Source organism: Uloborus diversus, chromosome 4 (assembly GCF_026930045.1).
Source record: "Uloborus diversus isolate 005 chromosome 4, Udiv.v.3.1, whole genome shotgun sequence".
NCBI lineage: Eukaryota > Metazoa > Arthropoda > Arachnida > Araneae > Uloboridae > Uloborus > Uloborus diversus.
Window position 1 is genome coordinate 39,439,416 of NC_072734.1, and position 27,159 is coordinate 39,466,574.

Consider the following 27,159-nt stretch of genomic DNA (forward strand, 5'->3'; position numbering starts at 1 on the left):
AAAATAAACACAAAAACATTGAGAATTTAACATCAGCTTTAATTCATCGAACTATTCTAAGTCGATACAATGATGAGACTGCAATAGCTACGTTTCGTACTCCGAGACAAAATCAAATTAAAGAAAAGAAATAAATAAAGACGCTCTCACATTTAATTTCCTAACTCATGCTTTTTTTTTTTTTTTTGCAATGATTTTTATTATTTTTTTGAAAAATATTTTAAAAGAAAAAATATGATCGGTTCGAAATAACAATACAAGAAATAACACAAAACAAATTACAGTATATTCAAAAATAAAACACACAGAATGATTTCGATAAAAACATAGTTCGTTTGAGAAATGTGCCTGAGTTAGTTGCAGTAAAAGCGCATTATCATACTGCTTGTATGTCGACTTTTGTTAACTATTTTCGCGTGTTTTTTGCAATCTCTATGTTCTATGGATCTCAATTTTTCAATTTAGCAGTTTAACATGGAAACTTAGATTTTTTTAGTAATTAAAGCGTAGATTTTAAAAAATATCTTAAAATTTTACGTAATGATGATTTTTTTATTTATTTTTCAAATTTGAACTTTTACGTGTTTTTTCATTTTCTGCGAAATTTTCCCATACTATTGTGTATATATATATATATATATATATATATATATATATATATATATATATATATATATATATATATATATATATATATATATATATATATATATATAATACTATCAGAAAGTATAGATTCCAACAAAAAACACGCTCCAATTTTTTTTAAAAATCTGATATTTTGGCGTGAGATTTTCGAGTGTTGAAAATTACAATGCTTTTTTTTTACTAAATCAAAAATAGAAGAAAAAATAAATATTTTAAATTGAAAAAAATGCAGTGTATTTGAGACATAAAAAGGTAACTTTTCACTAAGTTTCGTGAAAAAAAAGTTTTTTTTTTATGAGAGATAAAAATAAAAAATCATAAAGTTGGTTTTTTGAATTTTTTTGCATAAATTTTGAGGTTTTGTGAAAAAAGTGCAAATACAAAAGTTGTAGTTCTTTTTCTTACCAACAACTTTGTCATTTACTTTTTTTCAATAAGATTCGTAGTTTGCCGAAAATCGTGATAAACCGATTTGCACACTTACCCCCCCCCCCCCCCGCCCCCTCTTCCTGAACTCAGATCGCCCGTAAATTATTTTTCCTATTAATTTTATCATATTTTATTACTTTTCCGATGAGTTTCATCCTGTTCTTTTCTTTTTTTAAAAACTTTTTACCATTTTCAAACGTATCGGCACTGGCCCAATAGTTGAAAAGAAATCTAAAAATTGAGTTTTCCATTCAATTGTTCATTAACAATTGAATGGAAAACTACTTGAATTGTCCTATTGTCCTACTTGAATTGTCCTATTCAAATGTTTTTGATAGTATATTATTTGTTAACTTCTCACCAATTTAAAACGCACTGACAGCTGAGGTCTAAACTACGACGTAAATTTTCTGAACTTGAGTGCAAATATATTGGCTCAAAGAAAAAAAAAAGAGAATGAAGAGATAGTGAATAAGGATTTTTTAAAAATTAATGACACCGAAACAAAGAACCGTTATTTGCGATTAAAATGCTTTCTTCCTAAAAGTACCCCCCCCCCAAAAAAAAAAACACCAATAATGGTTCAAATATGATTTACTGCACAAGCATATGTTATCAAAAATATTGTGGCATCCATATTAAGTTACCAAAAAAATCCCTTTTATTGCTTTTTAATATAGTGGAAAACATGATTGAGTACGAAAAAGTAATTAAGGTGCCAAAACTTGAGACTTCACTGTTGTCTTGAACACTTAAAACTTTCGAAGAAATTACTTTTCTAAATCTTAAACAGATTCATAAAAGTAAAAATTTATATTTTCACCATTATTATGATAGTTTTGTTTCAAAGTTCTTTACTATTTCCAATGACAAACAAATATAAATAAATAAAATGAAAAAGTTACTGTGCTGAAAATTTCACAAACACCCTCGGAAGTAACTATCGATTCCATTTGAGCAACATTTCTTCCGAGCATTATTACATCCAAAAACAGTTGAAAATATATTTTTCCCCTCTTTGATATTGTACATGGTTAAGACAGTTTTTCCCGAATATCTTGTGACATGAGACCAACGGCAGTTTAGTGAAACCTCACAAAATGAATCAGTAATGCATTCTTGTAACAATTTTTGTAACAAATTTATATTTTGTTTGTTAGTAACTTATCATAAGAATCATTTGCTCATGCTAAAAATCCTGAGAAAAATCAAATTTCAGTTGATAAATAACACGCAATAATAATATCATAAAACTTGATCACCAATTTATATTCATGATGCAGAACTAAATGAATAACTAAATAAATTCAAAATAGTGCACTTACCGATAAAATCAAATTTCCTTTCATGTTTGAATATTCTTTGATTATTGCGAAGGCTGAAATTTCATCAGGGGATTATATGTCGTAAAAATTCCTGTTAAGAGATATAGTGTACAGTTGTTACAAATATATATATATATATATATATATATATATATATATATATATTATTGGCGTTCTCTCCACCATATCTCAAGAGCTAGTTTACAAAGGATACAACTGTGAGTGGAATAGATTTTAAAAAATTATTTCTCAATAACAATTATGATTTTGCATAAAACCTAAATATCGTTTTTGGCAGAAATGTTTTAAAATAAAAATGCTAATTTCGAAAAAAAAAAAAAAAAAATCAAACAGATTTTTTACGATAAAAAATGCGATATTAATACGAATGAATTTAGCTGATATCATTGTAAAACATAAAGCTATAACATCACTAATTTACTTCATTACGCGCTCTATGAGTTTCATATAGATAAAAAACAGGTGAGAACGTTTCTTGTCATATAGTATGCAAGATTTGATTTCTAGGAAACTGAATGAGACTCAAAAATAAGAACCCCTTCAAAGGATAAATGTTTAAAGAGAAGAATAACTTTATTATTTATGTACATATAATTATATTAGCATATACTTCGTTCATCCGACAAACGACGACTGCAGCTTGCTAACTGTTGAGGAGCAATGATTTCAACCACTTTGCTGGCTGATGGTGGGCAGCCAACAACAGCCGGACACATAAATTAAGCTGTACGGTTGTAAAAAGAAATTGAACGTATTTTCATGTAACTAGATTTTTTACTTGTGTAGTCTGGTGTTACATTAGGTACATCCAGGAGTTTGATGAAAGTTTGTTCGGTTTAACTTTAATTCAGTTTTTTTTTAATTTTCTCGATGTAGGTGCGATTGCTTGAAAACAATTGCAGAAAAACCCTGTGAAAAAACTGGAAGCTGCAGAAACCCCTATCTTATAAATAAATTAATGTAGGAAGAGCCATTCAATTATCAAATTCTTCACCGAAAAAAATACTAGCTCTTGTCTCTTGCGGGCTGTTGCCTACTATACAGGTTTTCGTTTTCTACCATCTAACGCCCACAAACAACTTCTCAGGAGTAAATTTCTAGTCTTGCCGAAAGGATCGGCATATTTTGTCAAAGATTCTACCTCAGACTGTTTTGCACCATATTTATGTATTCCTCCATGTTGTCGAAGATTCAGATGAGCACTCCTTCTACTTGATATCAGCTAACAGTGAAACTCCTCTGAGTATCCAGTGATTTGGGTGACGGTGCGTCTTCAAGTCGAACGACGTGACATAGGTTTCATCAGTCCGTCTCGGTTTTTTGTACACGGGACACTCGTACACGTCCGGTTGTTTTCCTTGGGTGCTGTTAATGGCGTACACATGAAGGACAGGTAGAGGTTCGAAAAGAATTTTCGGGATGGATTCCTTCAAACATCCTGCTCTGATATCCCAAGAGGCTCCTTCCAAGTGTAGACCGTAAATATAGACTCCTTCTGAAGGAGGCTCGGAGACATCTGCAGGATTTAGGTAGGAGGTGACTTTGTTCCGCTGTGATACGGAGTCGAGAGCCCAGCCCTGATGGGCTCTCGTTACTTCCTGGAATAGAAATAAAACTGTCATCTTTTCAGGAAAATAACTCTTGTGTGGGTGCCGAAGAAGAGAAAAATTACCTCTTGCCAACGAACTTTTTTGGTACACTACTCTTTTTTTTTTTTTCTCTGTCTTTTTGTGCTTTCAAATTTTATTTTTCAGTCCGAAATAGCACAATAAAAAAGTTTCGAAAAGAAGAGAAAATTACAGAAATTTAAAAAAAAAACTATTTCAAAGTAGTTTCTATAAAAAAAAAACTTTTACTTTCTTCCTAGTAAACTACTTATAATAAATATACTATAATATACTACTATAAACCAGGGGTCTCCAAATTGGGTACCACAGGAAGAGGTGAAGTGTGAGGCGAAGTGTACACGGTAACAATATGTATACAGTCGAACCCGCTAAATGGAATAGCCAATTTTCTACGAAACAATATGCTAATAAGCGGGATATTCCATTTAACGGGATTAAAATAATAGATATCAACGGTTTGGGACATTGAAAATGTATTACATTAAGCGGGATTTTTTTAAACCGATATTCTAATTAGCGGGCTTGACTACTATTGAACTAGACTAGAGTGCCATGAAAAAATTGAAATTCTTCAAAAGGTGCAGCGAATCGGAAAAAGTTGGGAACCCCTGCTATAAGCACTATAATACCATACTATTTGTAATAACATAAGCCAACTTAGTTTTGTAAGTACTTGTGGAAAAAGAACATACATACGACAATGATTGTATGACAACATCGAATAAGCAACGATGAACTGCGAGGTTTTTTTACGTACAAAAGCTGAATTACCTGTCTCATCGCTGTGAGAAATCCTGTAGGGTTAAAAAGTCCAGAAATCCAGAAAGTAGTGGGCCTCCCAGAAAAACACCACTTGCGAAACTGCTGGTCTCGCTCCAGTAGTTCAGTAAACCAGAATCCTAAAGTGCTTGATTCCCATGATATCTGTATGAAACATTATTAAAGACGAATGTAGTAACACATCCATACAGAGGTTATACTGCCGATGGCAGGTAAATGGCAGTAAACTGCAGAACTGAGTATTCGAGCTATTTGAAGAAATGCGTTTTGGATTCAATACCAACAGTAGGGGAATGTTGGAACTATACGTATTTTTCAGTGGTACTATAAAACTAACATATAATGACAAAAACGGTAAAAAAATGAAATATTAAAATTTTGTCTGTTATCTGCCTACGGCAGTATGGTACTTGGGAGAATAAAACACAAAAGCAACAACGAGAAACAAGAAGTTTGTCCGTAAATAAAAGAAACCTACTTCCAGTTTCAATTTTATAAATTTAGCTATCACTAAGTTATGGCTCCCAACTATAAGTTATTTCAGAACTTTTCTATCACTTAAAGCAGTTATTTAGCACCAAAACAGTTATTTCATGTAAAAAAAAGTATTATTAGTTATTGTTAAAATCATATCAAATTCATTCCTTCAAACGATTATGGTATTTGTAGAAAGAGCTTGCAAATATTTGCTTGATCTGAAATTTACTAATTAAAAAATATCATGTTGCAAGAAATCGGCATAAAAAATGTTCTCTACACTGTCTGCAAAAAAGGATTTGAAATTTCATTCGCTGTGACATGATCTAAAGCAAAGGAACTTTACACTTTACACGCATTCGTGCTAAAATTGTAATGTCACCTCTCTAAAAATCTACCTATAAGAAAATGTCCCACTTTAACTCAACCGTTTTATACCATCCAGAATCCAGATATTGCTGCAATGACTATTACACGTAGAAAAAGTCATTTAGGGCTGCGGAATTGCAAATGGCGCTGCCTTAATTTTGATGTAAAGGATTTGGAGTCAGAGTTTTAAAACTTCAAGAGTTGTTCTCGGAATCAGTTATTTTCCTTCAAACTCTACCAGCGCTTGCGCAGTCGGAGTTGGACTGATTTTGGGGTAAAGGATTCTGAGTCGGAGTCAAAAGCCCTAAGATTCCCCGAGTCGGAGCTGGTCATTTTTCTTCCGACTATACAGCCCTGGTGTCAATGTGGCATGAAACCTTAAGATGGAGTGGGGTAGTTCTCTCTAAAAACCGAGCATTTAATTTCCTCTACGTGCCGACAAATACTTCTGGGTCTACTGATAACATATTAATTACTTTATTGTCTTACAAAATATTATAATATTTCAATTTCACGAGCAGAAACTGATTTTGGATACCACCAGGGAAGTAATACGTTTACTGCAACTGCCTCTTTTCTTTATTTTAAGGTCATTTGCTCTGACTAAATTTATCTTTTGTTCTAGGAAAACGAGATCTTCTAACATCAATGAATTGCTACAGAAAAGTTGAAATAAACAAATTAACAAAGATTTTATTTATTACTTTTTCAAGATTTTCCCTATTATATTCCTATCTATACGACAAAATACGAAATCCTGCGAAAAAGGCGAAGAAATTCCTTTTTATGTACACTCCCGTTTTTGCCAGCATTTTTCTTTTGGTATTTTCAGAAAAGAATCAATAGATTACATTGTTTTGTATGCATTAATGAGTTGCGCATGTGCTCGGATGGTTCTTTTTGTGAAATTATCCATTCTTAGTGTCTTTTACTATTTTATTTATTTATTTATTTCGCTTAAAATTTTAAGGATTTTTTTAAATTATGCATACATTCAATTAGATGCAGCTCTATTCCAAAGCCTTTTTAAAAACTATTACTAAATACTAAATACAGAAAAAGAAAAATCGAGACATGGAAAGATTAAAATTCATGCATTCGAAAATAACATTCGATCAAAACACGTAATATAGAGAATCTTCAAGTTTTCAAATTAAGAAAGGGAAAAAAATCTACTTTTCAGAATATTTGAATACCTTTGCCCACTGTAAGGGCACTCTAGCATGGTAGATGGCCTCGAAAGCTTCCCGAAGGGCGTCGTTCATGATGATGGTTCCGTCAATGGCCAACTGAAGGTCAGAAAGGTCACTGCGGACGCTCTGGATTACTTTGTTCATACGGTCCATCTCCAAACGCAGAAATATGTTCATCGGTTCTAAAGCTCCCATTTCTGCAATGGCACGCTTTACCTGCACAAAAAGTAGTAATTCAGCGGGCACAGTTAACATGAGAGCCATTTCTTTTCAAATCACAATGGCTGTTAAAAAACGGTCACATGAGAATCACAGATTATTTAAAAAACACACGACTCCTGTAAGACACAATCCAACTTGCTCGAGTTCAGCGAAACTCACCTCAGGTTTTCCTTGAGAGCACCGAAACATGGAAGGTGGTAAATGGAATTGGATCGATGTTGATCTGGTATTGGTCGCTTTTTTGGATGCGTAATTTTCGCGCTCTTTTCTGTTCCTAGAATTCTTCAACTCTCCACAATGGTCGAATACACCTTTCATGTAATATACCGACAATCCGGGTATCACATCCAGATATAGATGTTTCGTTCTTGTTGTGGACTAATGAGTTCGGAACTATGAATATCCGAACTGGAGGCAGATGTCTACGCATTGAAGCTGAGAGTGCCAACTAACTGGTAAGTAAAATAAATTTATCTCACCAGCGAGCGTCTGTAGCTTGCTGCGATTCAACTCTTAAATTGAAGGCAAAGGTTGGGTGTTAATCAGTAAGTTACCGCCGCAAGTAAATTAAATTTTCTTATATCTTCTTTACGAATCACTATCAGTCCGCCGGACCACCGGTTGAGAATAGCTGCTATAAACAACGCGTAGTACTTACGTGAATGAATGGTTTTTAGTATGTATTTTGTCATCGGAACAAAATTCTGCCAACTCTACAGGATCTGTAAAACATTTTCTGAAAAATATTTCATTGTTTTAGAGCAAAATGTTTTAAAGGTCTTTCAATCGGCCAGGGCATAAATAGTTTTAATGACATTAAACAATTTTAAAGTAATGATTAAACTTTATTCACAAAAAAAAAAAAAGCAAACAAACAAAAAAGCATGTTTAGTAATGTGATTGAAATTGCCTATTATTTTCATGAATCACATTCTTAATTGTTTCCAGCTATGATTTCATAACAAAAAACATGCTGACAACAGGGCTCTAAAAGTTATAATTTCATTTCATAAACAAATGTAGGTCATCCATCTCCAACAACTAATTTAAGCATACCCGAATCCATAACAGCAAAAACATATGAGAAGATTGTTATCATTCTTAAATACATCAGCAAAATATGCTCCTTATAATCTATAGCTAAAAATAGAAATATTGTCATGACTTATGCTCAGATAAAGAGTTGTTCCCATGACAACAGCCATTTACAGCAGCGAAGCTTTATATGTAATGTCTCTTGGATATTGGGTGGGTAATAAAATGTGAAATGAGTCATTCATCTTTCTTCACTGACAATCAAAGGCCTAATGTGTTGTACTAAATTTACCAAATATAACAGTTTGATATTTTTTGCATCATTGCTATGCCATTAACAATAAATATGTTCAGATCAGAATGAAAACAGACGATGCTAAAAATGAAATTTTCTTATGAACCCTTTCGTTTATTTTCATAATGTACGAGATTAAAGGGAAGCTTTGAATCTATTTTCTTTACCATTATTTAGTATAAAATGTTTTACACATGAATTTTTCATAATTATTGTTCCTGAGCTCAAATATGCTCTTTCCGTGCGCCAAGCTTTATACTTCTCGCAATCGTATTGGTTAAAAATTTCTCTGGTTTTCTAAGTCACATTGAATGAAATCATTATTCTTTTTTTTAACCCATTTGAAAAGTAAACATTTTTTTGATGTGTTAATGGCGCTTAAATTGAAAAAATGTCGGTTGATTTTTTTTTTTTTTTTGTGAGTTCTTGAAGGGACACTCTCTTGAAGACTCGCCACTTTTTTAACTTGCATGCATTCACTTTACACGAAGTACTTTGGAACCTACGGCGAACCTAGGAACAAAGAGGAACCTAGCATTGTTAAGGTTCTGTTATTTCAAACTTGGAATGCAAGATGAGTTGAGGTAAGTGCGTCAACCTTAAGCATGATGTAAGAGTGACTTGAGGGATACCTATTTTTCAACAACAACTTTGAATATGTTTTCAAGGATGATGATATGATTTCGTAGTTTTGAATATGATTTCGCAGTTGAACGTAACTAGAACTGTTGTAGTATTGAAAGTGTTCACCTTTTTACACAATTTAAATTTCATTATTTTCTTTAGTAACGTGAACTAACCATATTTCAGCATTGTTTTACAGCCGATATGAAAATTTGACAGTTTCCACATAAATGTTTGCCCGCACCATTTATTTTTTAGCAGTTCTAACCCTTTTGAAGAAAAATTAGGCAACTATTTAAAATGCTCATTTATCTTTTTTTTCAGTCTGGAGATCTAAAGGCTTCTAAGGTGCCCAAACGTAATTGTTTTATCAGCATCCATATTAACTGACATTCAAATTGAAAATAAATAACTCACTCAGATTCCTAGAGCTATACATCCAATAGTGCTAAAACGCAACGAAATCTCATAACACGAGAAGGATATCACTATCGACGATGCCAACTATCAATTGATGACGCTGCGTAGCATAAACTGCCAAAGTGCAGGGCCTTGCTGCCGATGCGTCATTAAAAAAAAAAAAAAAAATTGCCAACTATTTAATAACCAGCTATTTTTATTTCAGTCTAAAATTCTAAGGGCTTCTAAAAAGTGCATATATAAAAAAAATTTATCAGCCTCCATATTAACTGACACACAAATTGAAAATAAATAACTCACCTAAATTTCTGAGAGTTATATCCAGGGCTGCGGAGTCGGAAGAAAAATGGTCAACTCCGGCTCCGACTGCAACTATTTTATTTATTTATTTATTTCTTCAAATCCCCCTCCCCTCATGGGAAGGGAGAAAAACCCCTTAATAGAGATTGAAATATTAAATCCTTTTTATGAAATTTTCGTGTTGTATTTTATTGTTTATCTAGTTGCATACAACGTTAGAAATTCAATTTGAAAATCAAATTATCCAATCGTTGCGATTTCTAAAGTTAGATTACTTAACAATCCCATTTTTTTAAAAAAATGAAAAGGATTAATTTGCTCCCCTTTATTTTTTTACAAATAGATGTTGATCAAATTCTGTTCTTCCAATTTTTGAAAGCTGTAACTTGAGAAGAAAAAACTTTTTTGCTAAATTAAAAAACCTTTTCTTGAGGGGGCCAGTCTCCCCTCCCGAGTGACACCCATCTGACGGGTAATACCTCAATTTTATTTCAGAGTTAATAAAAATTGAAATTCTTTAATTCTGAAAAAAGTTCCCCAATAATAAATCTTAAATTTCATTTTAAAAATTTCAACGAAAATATTTAAATATACTGTGGGGAGAAGTTGGGTCGGGGTCTGGAGCAAATTTTGCACAAACTGCGGCGGTATACAGCTTTGTAAGAATAGCTTTTACTATACCTACATTTTTTTGGCTCAATTTTTAATTTTAATTTTACTGGCAGCTTTAGAATTAAGTTTAATAGGCAGATTTTAGGATTAACTACAGTTATTGAGTGTTGTAACCAATAAATGATGTACTGATTTTATTTTTTACTTTTTAGTGATAACCAAGCTTTCTTAGATGAAGTCTTAAAAAAATCATTTATATTTTATCGGATTCAACTTTCGTTTCAACACTTATTTGAATTTACCAAGCTCCCTCAGAAGTTTCCCGACTTGCTCAAGCGATGCATACATGTACATTCCTTTTAATATTTTATAACTGAGATCGAGCTAAAAAAATATATTATTAGTTTTACTTGAAAGTGATTACTTAGAAAATGTTAGGCAACAAAATTCTTTGCTAACAGTTACTATCAGTTAAATAAAGTTATAAAATAAGCAAGTTAGGAGACGGAGTAGATAGGATGTTACAGAAAATTCGATAAATTATCAAGCCAGCTGGTTGCCACAATGACAAGTTTTTTCTTATTAGTAGGCCTTTTTACATGTAATCAAATTAATTGGTAGTCAGTTTAAAAATGCAAGGACAGCCAGTGAAAATTAAAGAAAAAAAAACCAGGAGTCGGAATCGGCATGTTTTCGAGCGACTCCGACTCTTCGACTCCAACTCCACAGCCCTTGTTATATCTAATAGTGCGGAAATGCAACGAAGTCACCATAACAAGACAAGGATATAACTATCTGGTGAAGTAGACTATCAAGAGGTGACGTTGTCCAATTGCATAGTCTATTAAATGGCTAAGCGCAGTGCCTTGTGGCCGATGCACCATGAAGAAAATTTAGGCAACTATTTGAAAATCAAATATTTTAATTTTAGTCTAGAATTCTAAGGTTTCCCAAGGTGCTCATACATAAACTAAAGCTACGACAAGAAAACGAACGACAAACATCAAAGCAAAAAACATCAAATGAGATTGAACAGAACAATTTTCGCGGTGGTTCATTTATATAAACGAAAAAGTTAAAAGTGTCTTCTTGTGCTCAAGTAAAACTAAGATTGGAATGTATATTTTCTGCACCTTTTGGCTTTAAACACTTTTGAGTTGGGATAATGAACAGTCGATTCCATTTCTGCCCTTTTACCTCCTTCTTTCCCATTAGTCACATTGTTTTAAGATTTTTTTTTTTCAGTCTCCTTTAACAGCAAAAGTTAAAGAAATGGAAAATGGATTATTGTTTCGTATAAATTGTGCTAAAACATTAAAAACATGTTTAATAACTCAACAAATATTGGAAAATCAGAAAAAGGAAGGAAGGATATTTAGAAATGCGTGACTATCAGTCTGTCTTTTTGACTACCCGTTTTCCCTTTCTAAACTTTTGAGTCAATAGCTAAATTCGAAGAAAAAAAGCCTTTCTTATTTTTTAAATAATTTTCTACAAAGAAAACTTTGTTTTTTTAAACTGTAAAAATGAAAATAGAAGGATGCCCTTACATCACGTTAAATCATATTCTGGTATGACATTGGTGCCTAAACTACGGCCCGCAGGCCACAACCGACCCGCGAAACTGTTCTTGTGGCCCGTTGTATTGCTCCATGTTACTAGTCGAAAAGCACGATTAGTGAAAATATCACAAGTTTGGAGTCAAGCATTCTAAAATTAGTTTCAGAAAAACAGATGCATTTAATAAAAATAGCCACAAGTGATGATAACAATAATCATTGCTTTGTAATTTTCTTTCCTTTTCCATCTTTTCCCATGCTATTTTGAAACGAATGAAATATTTTGAAATTTTATTTATGTTCCCGCCCACGGAAACGAGTTTAATATGAGATGCGGACCTGGGGCAGAAAAAGTTTGGGCACCACTGTGGTATATGGTGCCTCTATCATATTTTTCGTCGGTTCTGACATACCCCGACATTCGACAAAGTTTCTCCGCGCGTACATCTTCATCCCCCTCCCTCCATCCCACCACAGATGATTCCACTCTTCCACCTCAAGAATCCCTTAGATATCCAGACCACCCCCGAGGAATGGGTAAAGGTAGGCAGCCGTGGAGGAGGGGGCCCCCACATTGTCTTCCTCTCAAAATGGTCAAAATGGGAGCTACAAACCTTCATTAAATGAGCCGACTTCCAGCAGTCACTACACGAAAATAATGTAACTCATAATTCTGAACGCGCATATTTAGTGGCTCTGCTACTCCGACCTCTTCCGACTGCAACTTTGTTTTGTGGACGTGTGCACATGTGTATGTGTGCCTGTAACCCCCTCCCTTACCCCCTCCACCCACCAGTGCGAATCTAAATGAATGGCACTTATTTTCAGACATCATTTGCAAGTGAATAACCGTACCTAATGAGATGTAATGGGGTAAGGCATTAAACCGGGGACTCCAGAACCATTACCATGAATCTTCGGAAAGGTTCAAATAGGGTCGTTAATGTCTGCAAAATGTTTGCCAGTTCTTGCCGGCTAGCAAGGGAAGAGGGGGGGGGGGGGGGGGGGGAGATGACGGTGGACTGTGGAATTCTGATATTGAAAATCAAATTTTGGCATTTATGGATCGTTCCTCCGTTATGGAAGGTCTCGTTTCGGATTCCCGTTGTAATTATCAAATGCGGATTCCGTCGCTGGGATCATTTTTGAACATTCGAGTGCGAGGAACAAATGCCATTTTGACAATGATACTCGTTAAATTTTGCTTTTGGTGAGTTTAGAGTCATTATTTCTGGCCTTTTCAAATCGAAAATTATTCAAATTTCGGTAATTATTTTCAGGAACATATATACTTGTGCAAGGGTTGAATCGAAGTACTTATTATGGAGAGGTCCGGAAAAAATATAGAAAAAAATATTTCAGAACTATATACATATATACTATTATACTCTTCTTTCTATATACACAAAGAATTTAGAAGTTTGCGTTGTAGACTCTATAAATGCATGAATCATGAACAAAAAAGGTAAAAAACATAAATAGATAAAAGTAAAAATACCTACATATTATATGAACTTTATTTCTGAGGTCTACATTGGGGTGGGTTGATTTATCATTTTTCTTAAATCGAAAATGCCTGTGGTGGGAAAATTTGTGCATTGATATCTAATAATTGTAAAAACAACCGTTTTGAAATCAAAATATATTTATGCCTCCCGCAGAGCTCTTGAAGTTTTGCCAAATATGTAAAAAATAGTATTTTGGTATTAATTTTTATCCATGCATCTTTATAATCGTCTATAGTAAAAATAGTTGCACAGTAAGGCTTTGTAATAAAAAGAATTTGATATCGTATGATGTTTAAGCCGTACATTTTACTGGAAAAATTGAATTATTTGCACAATTTCGATGTTTTAACTTTTTCAAACTTTTTTGTAACGTGGTTTTTCTAATAAAATCATTTTTAATATTTTTTTTCCGTAACAACCCAATAGAATAGGTCTTCTGTACCAATAGAGCGCTTTATATATCAATATATGGACAAGGCACTGCATTTACTGTTGTAAGTCACCTAGCATGGGATATTTCTTGAGGTTTTAGTAGCCGTGGTTCTTAGACAATATTCAGAAAGTATCGCTTTCTATAGTTGAGACAAATACCTTTGGTCAGTATTAAGTTCATCTAAAATATCCGACTACAAAAAACGATTATTGTGCACATATAATTTGAAAAGTTATCACTCGTAGCGACAAAATAATTAAAGTTTTAATACATCACTCTTGAACAAGAAAAGTATTAAAAAATAATTAATTCCCATGCTCAAGGGATAAGAGAATGTAGAATGGGCTCAGCAAACAGGAAAGTAATTTTTATAGTGCTTTACAAAGTACAAAAACAATCCGAAGTATATTAAATGCATCAAAAATGATTTCCTAGTAAGTCTGAATTCTTTTGTGAAATTTGGGGCAGTAAATGAAGACACTTTTGGGGGAAAGCTGGTAAGAATGAGACAATGCTGCATTTAGGCTGAAAAAATATGAAAAATTAATTCAAGCTTGCCCTGTTCAGTAGATGTAGCACCAAGGATCTAAAGCTGCCAAGACGCCCCGATGAGAGGTCACGGAAGGTCACTGCGACCTCCCAAAAATTTCCTTATTTGGCAAAGTTTGTCTGACGATTCGGCAAAATTATCATCATTCGGCAAAACTGGAAGTTCTATTCAGAAAAATTAACATCATCATTCGGCGCTATTTGAAATTCCATTCGTCAAAACTATCATAATCCGGCGAAGTATGGAGCTCCATTCATCAAAACTATCATCATTTGGCGAAATTTGGAGTTCCATCTGGCAAAACTTTTATCATTTGGCAAAATTTGGAGTTTCATTCGGCAAATTGAGAATTTCAGTCATCCCAAAAATTAAAGTTCGGGGCGCCCCACAGTGGGGCGAAAACTCAAAAAAGCGCTTATAAATGTTTTTTTTTCCCAATATTAAACTAATTGATGATTAATAAATTTGCACAGGCCTACCTCTTAGGCATTCAGAACTGGAATTTCAGAGCCCTTCGTCCACTACAAAGATGAAGGGAGCCTTTAGAAAGTTGAAGAATCATGAGTGCGGGAATTTACAAAAATAGCTTTTAAGCAGTCGACAATTTTTTTTTCTTATTAAAGCCGGGTATATTTAATTTTTTTCGTGTCCAACGATAGTAATAAACGAAAAAAAAAATCAGTAATCGAATTCTCAAACCGAAAATCGGTTCTGCTTAGCACCAAAAACTTGGGAATTCAAGGTTATTTTTTCAAAACACTCTACAAAAAAAATGTCCTCTTATGTCCTCTTAGAAATTAATATTAATAAGTCGTAAATGGTCTGCAGAAAGACCCTGAAAAGGAATTAGCTGCGTAAACCTGCGAACTTTAGACCCTGAGCCCAAACAAATTGAAAAAACTCCATAATAACATGCTTTGTTTCTAATCCCAAGCGAGCGAGAGTGGTTTGAAAACATTTTTAAGCGTTTTTTGGCGCTTTCGCCCCACCGTGCGCCCCTGAAGGCTGCTACATCTACTGGACATGTTAGAAGTAATTTTTTTAATTTTACTCAGGCATAAATTCAGCGCTGTTTCGTTCCTCTTGACTCTCCCCTACACTTTCTGGTTACTCAAGACAGAAATCTGGAAATATTGTAAGGTTAGTTGTAAATAAAATTAAAAATTAAAATTACTGGTCTGAATATGATAGTCGGAATAATGAAACAATTGAACATTTTTATTAATTTGGTAAACAGAGTACCAGTGCAAAAAGAGCATATTAAACAAAATTACAAGATTGAAGGTGAAAAAAAGAGTTACGATGCGTCCAATGTACTGGAATAATTTTGAATTACATACTTCAGCTAAAAATTGTGAAACATAATACAAACTTAATTTTAAAATGTTCTCCAAACAATAGTAAAACATAATATAATTATTTGAAATGATAAAAAGGAGTATTTATTTTTTTTCAAAAATAAGGGAAAAAAATTCGTCTTTGCGACGAGAATCCATGGTTGGGAAAAAGTTCCAATCCTAATCTCCAATTCCCTATCTGGAGAGGTTGCTAATCCTAGAACGGTAAATTCCTGCATCGATAATAATAAGCAGACTGTAAAGTGTCAACTTCAAAAAATAAAATAAAAATAAATTTAAAAAATCATGTGATTTAATTAATTGTTAAATGATTAGCAGTTGTTCAAAATTCCTTCCGGTAAACTGGACACCAGGTCTGAAGGTTTTAACACTTCTGTAACTAATAAAGAGAGGTTTTGAAAACTATTTATTGATAAAATGGGGAAAATGTGAGATGATGAAGTAGATCTCGTTTATGTTTATACTATATTATGTTTATAGAGATGGGCAATTTCGTTCTTTTTAATGATCCGTTCATCAGAGGATCGTTCATTCTTTTGATCCGTTCATTCAACTCATTCATTCGAACGACTTCGTTCATTTACAAAAGTTGCAGGTGATCTCTCTGCACGACATACTCACGTACGGTCGAAAAGTTACATTAGACCAGTAATATTCTTTGAAGGAAAAATAACTAATATGATCTAAAAGTAAGAAAATATGCCTATTAAAAATGAATTTAAAAAAAACTTTATTCAGGATTAGATGTATGTATCAATTACAATTCATTTTGGAAGCTATTTCTCGATTTCCGAACGGTAAGATATGTTTTCCGTTCCAAAAATCGCAGGTTCCATTTCAGCATGTCAAAAAATTAAGTTATTACATTTTTCCAGCTACAGCCCTGTATATATATACAATATCACAAATATACCACATGTATTACGAAAAAAGTAACAACAAATATATCAGTAGCTCAGCCGGAGTACCGTATAACGTAATTAAAAAAAAAAAAAAACATCTCCCCTAAAAATATTAGGGATCTTCAAAATGATTTCACGGTACCAATGAGAACAGAAAAAAAAAAGCAACACTTTTTTAAATGGGGAAAAAATCGACATTAATAATTCTTATTAAAAATCTCTGGATATTGAATGTAAAATAAGCGACTTGGAAGTCGCCAAACAAGTTAAAAATAAATCCTAATCAGTATAGATGGTAGTTGATAGAGACGTTATAGAAGACAAAAGGATCGCCAGAAAAGTCATAAAATATATTATTAGAAATAATTTTGGTGACAGTAAGCGTGAGAAGAATTTTAGCAGGTGCGTGGGACAGGAAGTGGAATTTCCATACGTTTTGTCGTAGCCCAAAAAAGTTACACGAAACATTACTAATGGATACATTGGAAAATTGCAAATGAACTGCTCGATTAAAAAAAAATCATGAATAAAGCATAAAGTAAAAAGGTTCGAATGAATGTATTTTGCTGCATTGAGAAAAAGGAAATTTGAGATTGATTGAGATTTAAAAATTTAAAGATAAATGTATTTTAAAAAAATAATAATAATAAAATGCGATTTTATCACAAGTGTATCAATACAATGTTCAAAACTGCTCACCGTTCAAAAGAACGGTCGTTCTTTTTTTGAGTGAACGAACGGATCCGTTCATTTAAAGGCTTCGTTCTTTTTGACTCGTTCGTTCATGAACATATCTCATAAATATTTCACAGCATAGATGATATCGCAACCCTGCAGCGAAAATGACCTAACTCAAAATTTTTGAAAAACGTACTAGGGTAACGGCACCAGTAACAGACATGCTTAAGACATCGTTTTCAAGTTAACTCAATTTTCTGAGCCTTTTAATGCACTTAGACTTTTGAAAATATTTTTCTCGCATGCAACTACATCTTATCTAACGTTTGAGTTCTCCTGGATCCTCAGAATTAGTTAATTCTATTTTTATTTGCTCAATTTTGAAAAAATGTCCAACCCCCAATAACAGACACCGAAAAATCTGATGATACCCAGTAACAGATAGAATGAGAATAGATTGAGTAATTAATGGAAAAAATTACCTTTTTCTCTTAAAAAAGAGCAAAAGCTCTTCATTTTTAGAACTAAAGCCTTATTAAATTCAAATGAAACACCAGCTGACCTCATGGTGACTGTTCCTAAGCTTCCACCACTGCCCTGAAAATTCCGACAGACTCACTAAATTCACTCTGATAAACACTACATGGCTGCACCGTAATCATGGACCACAGCAACATCAGTTTTACCCGCCTAAAATTCTTCTTATTTAAATCCAAACTTATGACTGTTTGTTACTGGACCCTTATCTGCAACTGGTGCCGTTACCCTATCTATTTATTTAGAATCTATAATTTATACTCTTTATTGCCACAAAACGCGGACATGACCTACAAAACTGGTGCACTTAATCCGGTTTTGTGTGGCGGCATAAAAACAATATAATCGATAGTGACACATCATTGAAATTTCATAATCTAGAAAAAACTTTTCCGAACTTTAAATAAGCATATTTTATTTAGGCAACAAAAACTAACCAGTAAACTTCACATCATAGTATTTTTTGCGGGAGTTGTAAAATGTGAGACTAAATCACTTAAAACTACTATTACCTAAAGCCTTAATTTTCTTCAAAGGTTTTTTTTTTTTTTTTTGAGTTGTGACCTTTTCGCTGTCGGGGCTTCACTTTGAAATGAGAAGCCCCGACTGTGCTTCACATTTCAAAAAATCATCGAAAAATGCTTTCGATGTGCTTCACTTTGAAAACATCCTAATGTCAGTACACACCATCACATTTGAGTAGGCACCAAAATACGTCAATTTCAATACATTTCTACTAAAATTGTTGCACCAAAAGCGACAATTTATTTATTCCATATTACTTCTCAGTTCAATCAACAAAATATGAAAGTAATTTTTAAGGATAGATCAAATGACAGCCAATAAGTAAGCAATTGACAATACGAGGTCGTTTTTGTTCCATTATGTAGAACCAATGACGATTTAACATTTCGTCACTAATGTTTCGTTGTTGATATCTTCGGCGTAAAATAAGATAAGGGTAGTTTAACAAAATATCATTCAAGTATTTTCATAATAATAATCATGTATTACTATAGGACAAAATATGAGTTCTTTGCGTAGGGCATTGCGAAAGCCGTAGGGCCATGCTTTTACTCAAGAAAGCGCTTTTGTGAAAAGAACTAATTTACCCCAGTTCAGTAAAATACAAATGAGCTAAAGATATAGGCTCTTAGGATAAAATATCTTTTCAGTAAAGAATGGGTATCATTAGGTAAATTTAATCTTACTTCGTGAAGGAGATATTCATCAGGCAGCTTTTCAAGCATTTCCGAAGCCATTTTGGCAGCCACTGCCTCCTTGGCTGCTCCAGAGGATCCGCCATCTTGTGGAGGAACACTAATCAAAGCGTCCAGGACTTCATTTGCCGTGTTGATTTGGTATCTTGAGAAAAATAAAGCAAAACAATATTTGAATTTTGTCGTCTTGAATTCAAATTATGTTTTTCGCAATCACTAATTGCAATAGGATCCTGCTGTTTGGGTTTATTGTTTCTACAAATGGAATGGAATGGGCCATGAAATTTTTACCCGTCATATTATGACTGGTGATTTTCTAGAATAGGTAATACGAGGCAGATCCATAAAAAAAATAATTATTAGGATGCGGTAATAAAGATCTGGTTATTAGAGCAAATTTGCACTCGTATTCTAATCATAAAGATCAAATTTACAGCGTATACCTTCATAGTGTTTTTATTTCTTTTCAATATTAAAGGGATAAGTAATGTGGAAATTTTGCTTTTTAAGTTCATTTATGTTGATGTTTATCCTGGAAAAAAAAAAAAACGTAACTTTACGCCTTCCCCATCCTCCCCATCCCATTTTAAAAGTTAATTCTGATTAAGCCTTGAATGAACGCAAACGATTTGTAATCATTAAAACAGCAAGCGAAACTTATTCTCGTCGCCATGGTAGCCTGAAAGGTCAGAGCAACATCAAGTTCGGTCAAGTGAGGATAGTAAGCCATTTGTGATTGCTCAATAATCTTTAAAAAATCCGAAATGAAATATACTACTGCACAAAAACACTTGTTCTCTATTATTGATTTACTAGAAAGTCGCCCGTCAAGGTATGACGGGTAAAAATTGCTCCTACTCTTCTACATTTGAACGAAGCCATTGCCTGTTTCGTGATATTTTGATAGCTGAAATTGCAACCCTAACTCCAGTGGATGAACCCTAAACTCCAGTAGGTAGCGTTCATAGTTGACTGCTTTGTCATTTCTTCATTCCCTTGAAATGACACAGTCTTACCAGTAAAACAGTTAAGTAACCGGATCGAGTTCAGCCTTGTCACAATAAAGTCTTTCTTTCCCTGCATGTTAAACATCACCAAAACATATTATCAAATTATCATGCCGTGGAGCGAGTTTCATTGTTGGAACTCGCGGGTAACTCGATCATAGGCAATTATTTATATGAAGATTATGTCTAAAAACCCAATTGAAATTAGCCGTTGTCAGGATTCTTTGGAAATAAATTACTAATCCTTTTGGAAAAAAAAGGCATCCACAAATTTGTACAACATGTAAAACCGACAATGATGAGGATCAGTGTTGTACGAATAACATCCCATTTAAAACAAATACTACATGTTTGCGCATTAATACAATTTGCCCTAAGCCCCGTACCAAAAGAACGATAAATTTTCCCCAAAGCGGAAAACAATCATAAACATCGGCGCACAAGCATTCTACGACTGAATTTTCATCTAACAAGATGAATGCAAAACTCTTTATGCTTTTGAAACTTTTCAGTAACTAAAGAATAAATAATTTAATGGAAGAAATAAATTGAAGAAAGTATCTTTTATGCGTTTTTATCCGGAACATAAATTGAGTTTGAAATCGATTACTTAAATGAAATCTTTACTGCTTCCTTATAGAAAGTATAACTATGTATACATTTACGCAAACTGTTTTGTTCTTCTTCAATTGCTTAAGTTGTTTTGAATAAATTTCTCATTTTTTGGCACTCATCTGAAAAAAGTCTAAATTTATTCCTGTATTTCTTGACTTCAAATTCGGGGAAATGTATCTTAAATTATTTATAATGATCATTGTAGAATTAAGAAATTTCTCTATTGTCTATAATAAATATTTGGTTACTGTTTGATGGTCAAAAGATTCTTCTTACATTTTTTTTTTTTTTTTTGACAATCACTAACTTGAATATTTGCTTTCGGATGTATTATCGTGCTATAAATGAATATATATGGGTGGGAAATAAAATAGAGTTCAAACTAGACCGAAGACCATTTTTCTAAATTAACCAGTAAAATGTTACCACATTCTTACAACAAAACCATCAAAGAAGTTCAATCCTTCTTTGCTAAATGTTGGAAACTGTAGAATGAATGCTATTGACAAGCTGGTTGTTCAGAAAAATAGATCACCTTAAAGCCAGGAGCACATTTCAATGTATCATTTGTTATGATATGTATAATTTCTCAAAGTTTTTTTTTTTTTTTTTTGTAACACAGCCATAATTTCGTTAATTATTCAAACTTCAATGTAAGGTATCATTTTAAAAGGGTTTTTTTAACCACTTCTGACGAAAAATAAACGGGCATCTCACACATTGTGGTAGTTTTTTCAAAAAACATCTGTTTATTCTGTTTCTTTTTTACTAAGCATTTTTTTTTTTTTTTTGCTTTAATTTACAGCACCCCGTGGAAGCGGTCGTATAGCTTAGAGCATCGTGCTAGAAAAGTGAACATCGTGGGTTCGACAATACAATGGGTTATGCCGTTTTTGAACTATTTTCCTTCGGGTTGATTTTGCTTCAAATTTCCAAGAATATATAATCTAAGCTCATTGCAGGATTCTGAACTGCAGTAGTACTGTTGGTTGTTGCAGTAAAATTGAAAAGAAATAGTTTATTTTAGCATGGTAAATTGCAGTATCATGAATAATATTTATTATGGGTATGTGCTTGTGAGTGCCTCCTAAATACTTCATAAAATTAAAAAAGAAAGGCATCACTTTATTTTTATTTTCACCGTCATCGGAAAAAAATATCAAAAATTACTACCGTAAAAAAAAACCGTTTTTTTAGTTTACGCTGTGAACCGCGATTGCTTCGCACCGCTAAACTAGTTTATATATATATATATATATATATATATATATATATATATATATATATATATATATATATATATATATATATATATATATATATATATATATATATATATATATATATATGCTGTTATTTAGCTAGTAAATATCAACATTCACATACTAAAAACATCGGAGAAAGAACGAATACTTTAGGTGAATTAACTGTGAAGGTCAATATTCTGTGATTTCGTCTTTCGTTTACATAAACTAATAACAAAATCAGCCGTTGCTTTCTTTACTTCTTGAATAAATGATAAAACCAGTCATGTGCTTCTTTCAAACCAGTAACCAAGAATCTGGCTGAAACCTTTAGACAAAATGAGAATTAATCATAACTTTACTTATATTATAACCTAAAATACAAACCTGCATATCAAACCAACATGTCTGACAGATTTATAATCGAATTTTCTCTAAAACTATCCCCCCCCCCTCCGTTTTGGGCTAAACCATACTTTATTTTGACTCTTTCGTACTATCGTCAGTGATTGATTGACAGATTTGGGTGTTCCGATGTTTTTATGAGCTTTTTTTGAACTTCCAAAAAACCATGTAAAACATTCATGATGGGAAATTTGCATTTCCTTCGGAGCCCCTATGGTAGTGAGGCCACAAATGTCGCAACTGCGACAGTTGTGAATGGTAAATCCGCCACTACTATCATATTTAATGCCACTTACACTGTATCTTCGATCAAACTAGACCTTATTTCCTTAAAATTACCAAAAGCATCCAGAATCATGGAGCCGCATAGTTGCAACAATATTAAAGAATCTTTTAACCCTTTCAAATAAACCAAATGTGAGTCTCATTGCAAACCGATTTCAAACAATCAGTGAGTGAAAATTTAATGACTAAAAATTAAGTTGCTGATTTTGTTTAAAATATATGCAAGAGCTGAACTTATGCAGCTTAACTAAAATAATTTATAATTCCTAGCAGAAATAATTCATTAAAATTCTTGTTTTGTTATTCCTCGACTGGAGATTTTATTTCGGACCATATTGCGCCACTTAAAAAGTATTAAAAATGCATATAACTGCTTTAAATGAAACACATTTCTGCAAGGAGTATTCTACAATAGATTAAATATCCGTACTTCAGTTTGCAATATTCAAAAAATAACTTTATTTTCTTCTTGGACAATCAAACGAAATATTTGACTAAGCCTCTAAGACCTCGATTGGAAATTAGCTTAATCTCATAGCAATCATCCAAGCCATTTCCTCCTGGCTCCACCCCTTTAATCAGTATTAGAAATCTTTATGTACAGAGCCATTTCAAACATGTGTTTAAAAAGCCACGATACTACTTCTGCCTAAGAATTTCTCTAGCGTTTGTGCAAAGCAATTTTTCAATGATTTGAAGAAAAAAAATCGCTCAATTTTAGATCCCAAATTGAAAGTTTAAAGACTGTGTTTTATGATTTTTGTAGAAACATATCGACTAAGATTCTAAAGAATAGTGTTCTAATACAGACGTACATAGCACTATCTTTTAGAAAGATACACTACAACGAACTGAATATGCGGAAGAAAACTTGTGTGTCAAAATGGGTTTTAACCGTCTGATACTTTTCTGCTTGGTTTGCAGGATACTATAACAAAAACAGTTACTGGTGTGTTCAGTTCATATTTCTAAATAATTCATAATAGTCACAAATTTGTCAGAATAGAAAAAAAAAATGGTTTCGGTTCAGCTGAAACTGTACCAATACTTACTCCAGCAAATCATTTCACAACCTTTGAAATCAAGCAAATACCTAACAAATGACGCATTTTTGCAGATGGTACCGTTAGTGTAAAAATGAGTAACTCTTTTCTTTTCAGGTATCATCCATCCAACTTTTGTAACCATCATCCCTTGAGAGTTTTGGACAGATGTCAGAAATGCCTTTCAGCAATAGGTGATGGAATTAGAATTCAAATTTTTTAGAAAGATCTATTTTTTGAAGTTAGATTTAAGTTAAAGAAAGAGAAGAAAGAAGTATACTAAGTATTCAGACAATTATGTCTTTCAAAATAAAAATTAACTCGAAAATGATACAATCTTTATGACGAATTGACATCTATAGTTGGGGCAACCCAACGTGACAGCATTGTAAAGGGTATGCCGATCCTAATCACAGTATTACGTCGCTGTGAGGTTAGGTTTGCTCCAGTTATATGATAATTGATAAAAGTACATGCATATCCACAAGATCAAGATTAATCTTCTAAATCGCATGGATTAGAGTAATTCATTTCACATTCCTGGCAGAATTTAACTTAATGCAAGTCATTTTACTTTCCCACAAAGCCCCCTTATCAACAAAACACAAATTCAATCACTAAACGGACCATAAAAAATATGCGATTTTCCTAAACAAAGCAATTTCATCATCAAAGAAGAAAATATTTCGGTATTTTTCATTCCATCCCAAAGTAATCGAATTTTGCCGCGAACCATTAAACAAGAACCATTCCCCTTCCTTATCATATTTTAACCGATAAAAACTCCATTTTTATATCCATTTTCCAGAAAGAACAGTAATCGCTTCTACAGGGTTCCAGACAGATCGCCTCTTGTTTTGCCACGCACTATTCATGTCATCTGTGTCATTACGGCCGAAACAAAAGCAGGCTGCAAAGAATGGATAACACTGATGCGTCCTTAAACGTATTCATAAGATCAGGGTAAGTATTTATGCGTTAAATAGCTTTTCGATTCACGTTTAAAAGGCAAATCTAGAAAAAGTCATCATTCGCTTAAATGGGCCCACTGGCATTATTTACATATTTGTAATCACGATTCGTTTTTTCATTCACCTTGTTTGTTTGTTCGGATTTTTTTTAACCACATTTTTTTTTTTTTTGGTTGGAGGGGATGTCTGACAAATGTTCATGTAACGTTTGCAACATAATTTTAAATAACGTTTTAGTTTTATACTTAAAAAGAAATTTTGGAAAAATAGTGAGCATACGTGCAAGATTTCTCCCAACGAGTACTCTTTGCGAGAACAGGAAATGAATGTGATTAAAATGAAATGACGTAAAAAAAGTACTAATTAAGTAATACTCAAGAAAATGCTGCTATTTATTTCAAGGCTATAATAGTGCTTTTGCATTAGTGCAAAAGTGTTCAACACAAAACAAAAAAGTTATTATTCACAATTTTTTTTTGCATTGAAATCAAATACTATGAATCAATCCTTGTACTGTTGCATTTTTATTATATTTTAAGTAACTAATTAAAGTAACATTATGTAATTTATATTTTTTGAAGTTGTACTGATGCCTCTAATGAACAATTTTGCAATTGAGCAATTTTGATGAGATTTCAAAACGTTGGACACCTTTGTAGTTAGTGACCTCATCGCAGTTCAATGAATGTTTGACTCGCACTCGGACACTTCTAAGAAGATTCTCATGGTTAATACCTCCTGAGTAATTCTTTTACTTTTTGATCTACTGAAAAACAAAAAACTTTAAATGCTTTTATTTTGTAGTTTTATGAAGTATCAAAGAAGCACCCCAAAAAACGAACCCTTAAAAATATTTATGATGCTGCGATTTACAACGTTTAAAAATAAAAGGGTTTCTTTTCTGATTTAAATGATATAGCACAACTGTGGTTCAGAATTCTAAAAAGAGTAAAAAAAGTCATTCAAAAACAGCATTATATGACTCGTGGTTGAATTGAACCCACGGCTTTCGCGTTACTCGAACGATGCTGTAACCAACTGAGCTATTAAGGCTTCCCACACTGAATGCTATTTATTAAAGCAATGCTGAATAAAAAACAAAATTGATCTAATTTTTTAAAAAACCGTAAAAATTTGAATTGATTTTCGCCGAAAACGGTGAAAACCCCCTTAAAATCATGCTTTAAAAGGTAACACTTACGTAATATCTGCGTTAGCGTGTAGGCCAAATACTTGGGGACAATCATCGTTCGGTATGTTTTTGATAGCTTCTAGGCACTGCTTCAGGGAGCCGCAAAGGGGGATGCTGTACCCTGGGTGGAACTCGAAGTTGGGTTGCAGAATTGTCTCATTGAACCATTCGTCGGTGTAGGTTGAGAGCAATCTTCGGTCGTAATCATCAGTAACTCTGCCACCGTATTTCACTTCAGCCAGCATGAAGCGGATGGTACGCCAACAAGGACCCTAAAACGTATAGAATACATTACTGCAAGACGCCACGTAGGGTGATCTACCCTCATCAAGTTTCCCAATAAGTTATATATATAAATGTAGATAAAAATATTACAAATCCAATAAGTTGTATATAAAAATGCAGATAAATATACTGTTGTAGGGTTGTCAAAGCAAAAGTGGTCCAATCATAGTTTTGTCGCGATTTAAAATTTCAAAATGGAGTAATTCTACAGATGTTTTGCGGGTATCTTCAAATTTTACAGGAATCTGTAAATCTGCAGATTTTTCAAATTATGTAGAGGAAAATCTAAATTTTCTGCAATTGACGCTTATTCGACTCAATCGCAACATTTTCACAGAAAAATGTTTATGTGATGCCTTTAAAAAATTCTGGAATAAATCTACAGATTTCTGCAAAATGTCTTCCTTAATTTGAAGATACCTGCAGAAAATCTGCTGAATTACTCAGTTGGTGAAATTTTAAGGCTTGGCAATTCTATGATTTTACCACTTTTGCTAACACAACTCTATACCATAGTGCTTGTAATATTGTTATCGACAGTTTTATATGTAGTTTATTAGGAAACTCGATGAGAGCAGCAGATCAACCTGAGTCGGATCGTGCATGTTACTACGCGAAGTGTTATTCTTATTTAATGTTCTAATTTTTCACGCAATTTCTTTAATTTCTTATTTTTTTAACAATGTGTTTTTAGAAATTATTTTACAAAATTGAAAACAAATTGAGAGTTTTATAATCTTTTAGTTATAGCAAGATTATTGAAAGAAAAGATATATTTAATGTCTTTTATATGGTGACAATCCAATGGAAAAAAATTAAAAAATAATAACGAGTACTCAAGTTTTGATAGGTACAAGATACTTATACATGACTACAAAAACCTTTCAATCACAATGATCCAGGTATTGAAATACAAATAGTAAAATAGTGTAAAAACCAAATACATTTTTACGAAGCTGGTCAATAATTATAAACGAAAGTAACTCAGA

General features: G+C 32.9%; 1 protein-coding gene across 1 annotated transcript in view; it reads right to left on the reverse strand.

Moving 5' to 3' along the window:
- Positions 1 to 3,342: 3,342 nt before the first annotated feature.
- LOC129220057 (dynein axonemal heavy chain 5-like) overlaps positions 3,343 to 27,159 on the reverse strand; it is a 274,414-nt gene continuing 250,597 nt past the window's right edge. The window contains exons 68-72 of the mRNA XM_054854398.1: positions 25,895 to 26,157; positions 19,115 to 19,268; positions 6,874 to 7,086; positions 4,823 to 4,975; positions 3,343 to 4,021 (exon numbers count right to left, since the gene is read on the reverse strand). Of these exons, the coding sequence (XP_054710373.1) occupies positions 3,632 to 4,021; positions 4,823 to 4,975; positions 6,874 to 7,086; positions 19,115 to 19,268; positions 25,895 to 26,157 (1,173 nt within the window). The 3' untranslated portion in view covers positions 3,343 to 3,631. The remainder of the gene's footprint in view (positions 4,022 to 4,822; positions 4,976 to 6,873; positions 7,087 to 19,114; positions 19,269 to 25,894; positions 26,158 to 27,159) is intronic.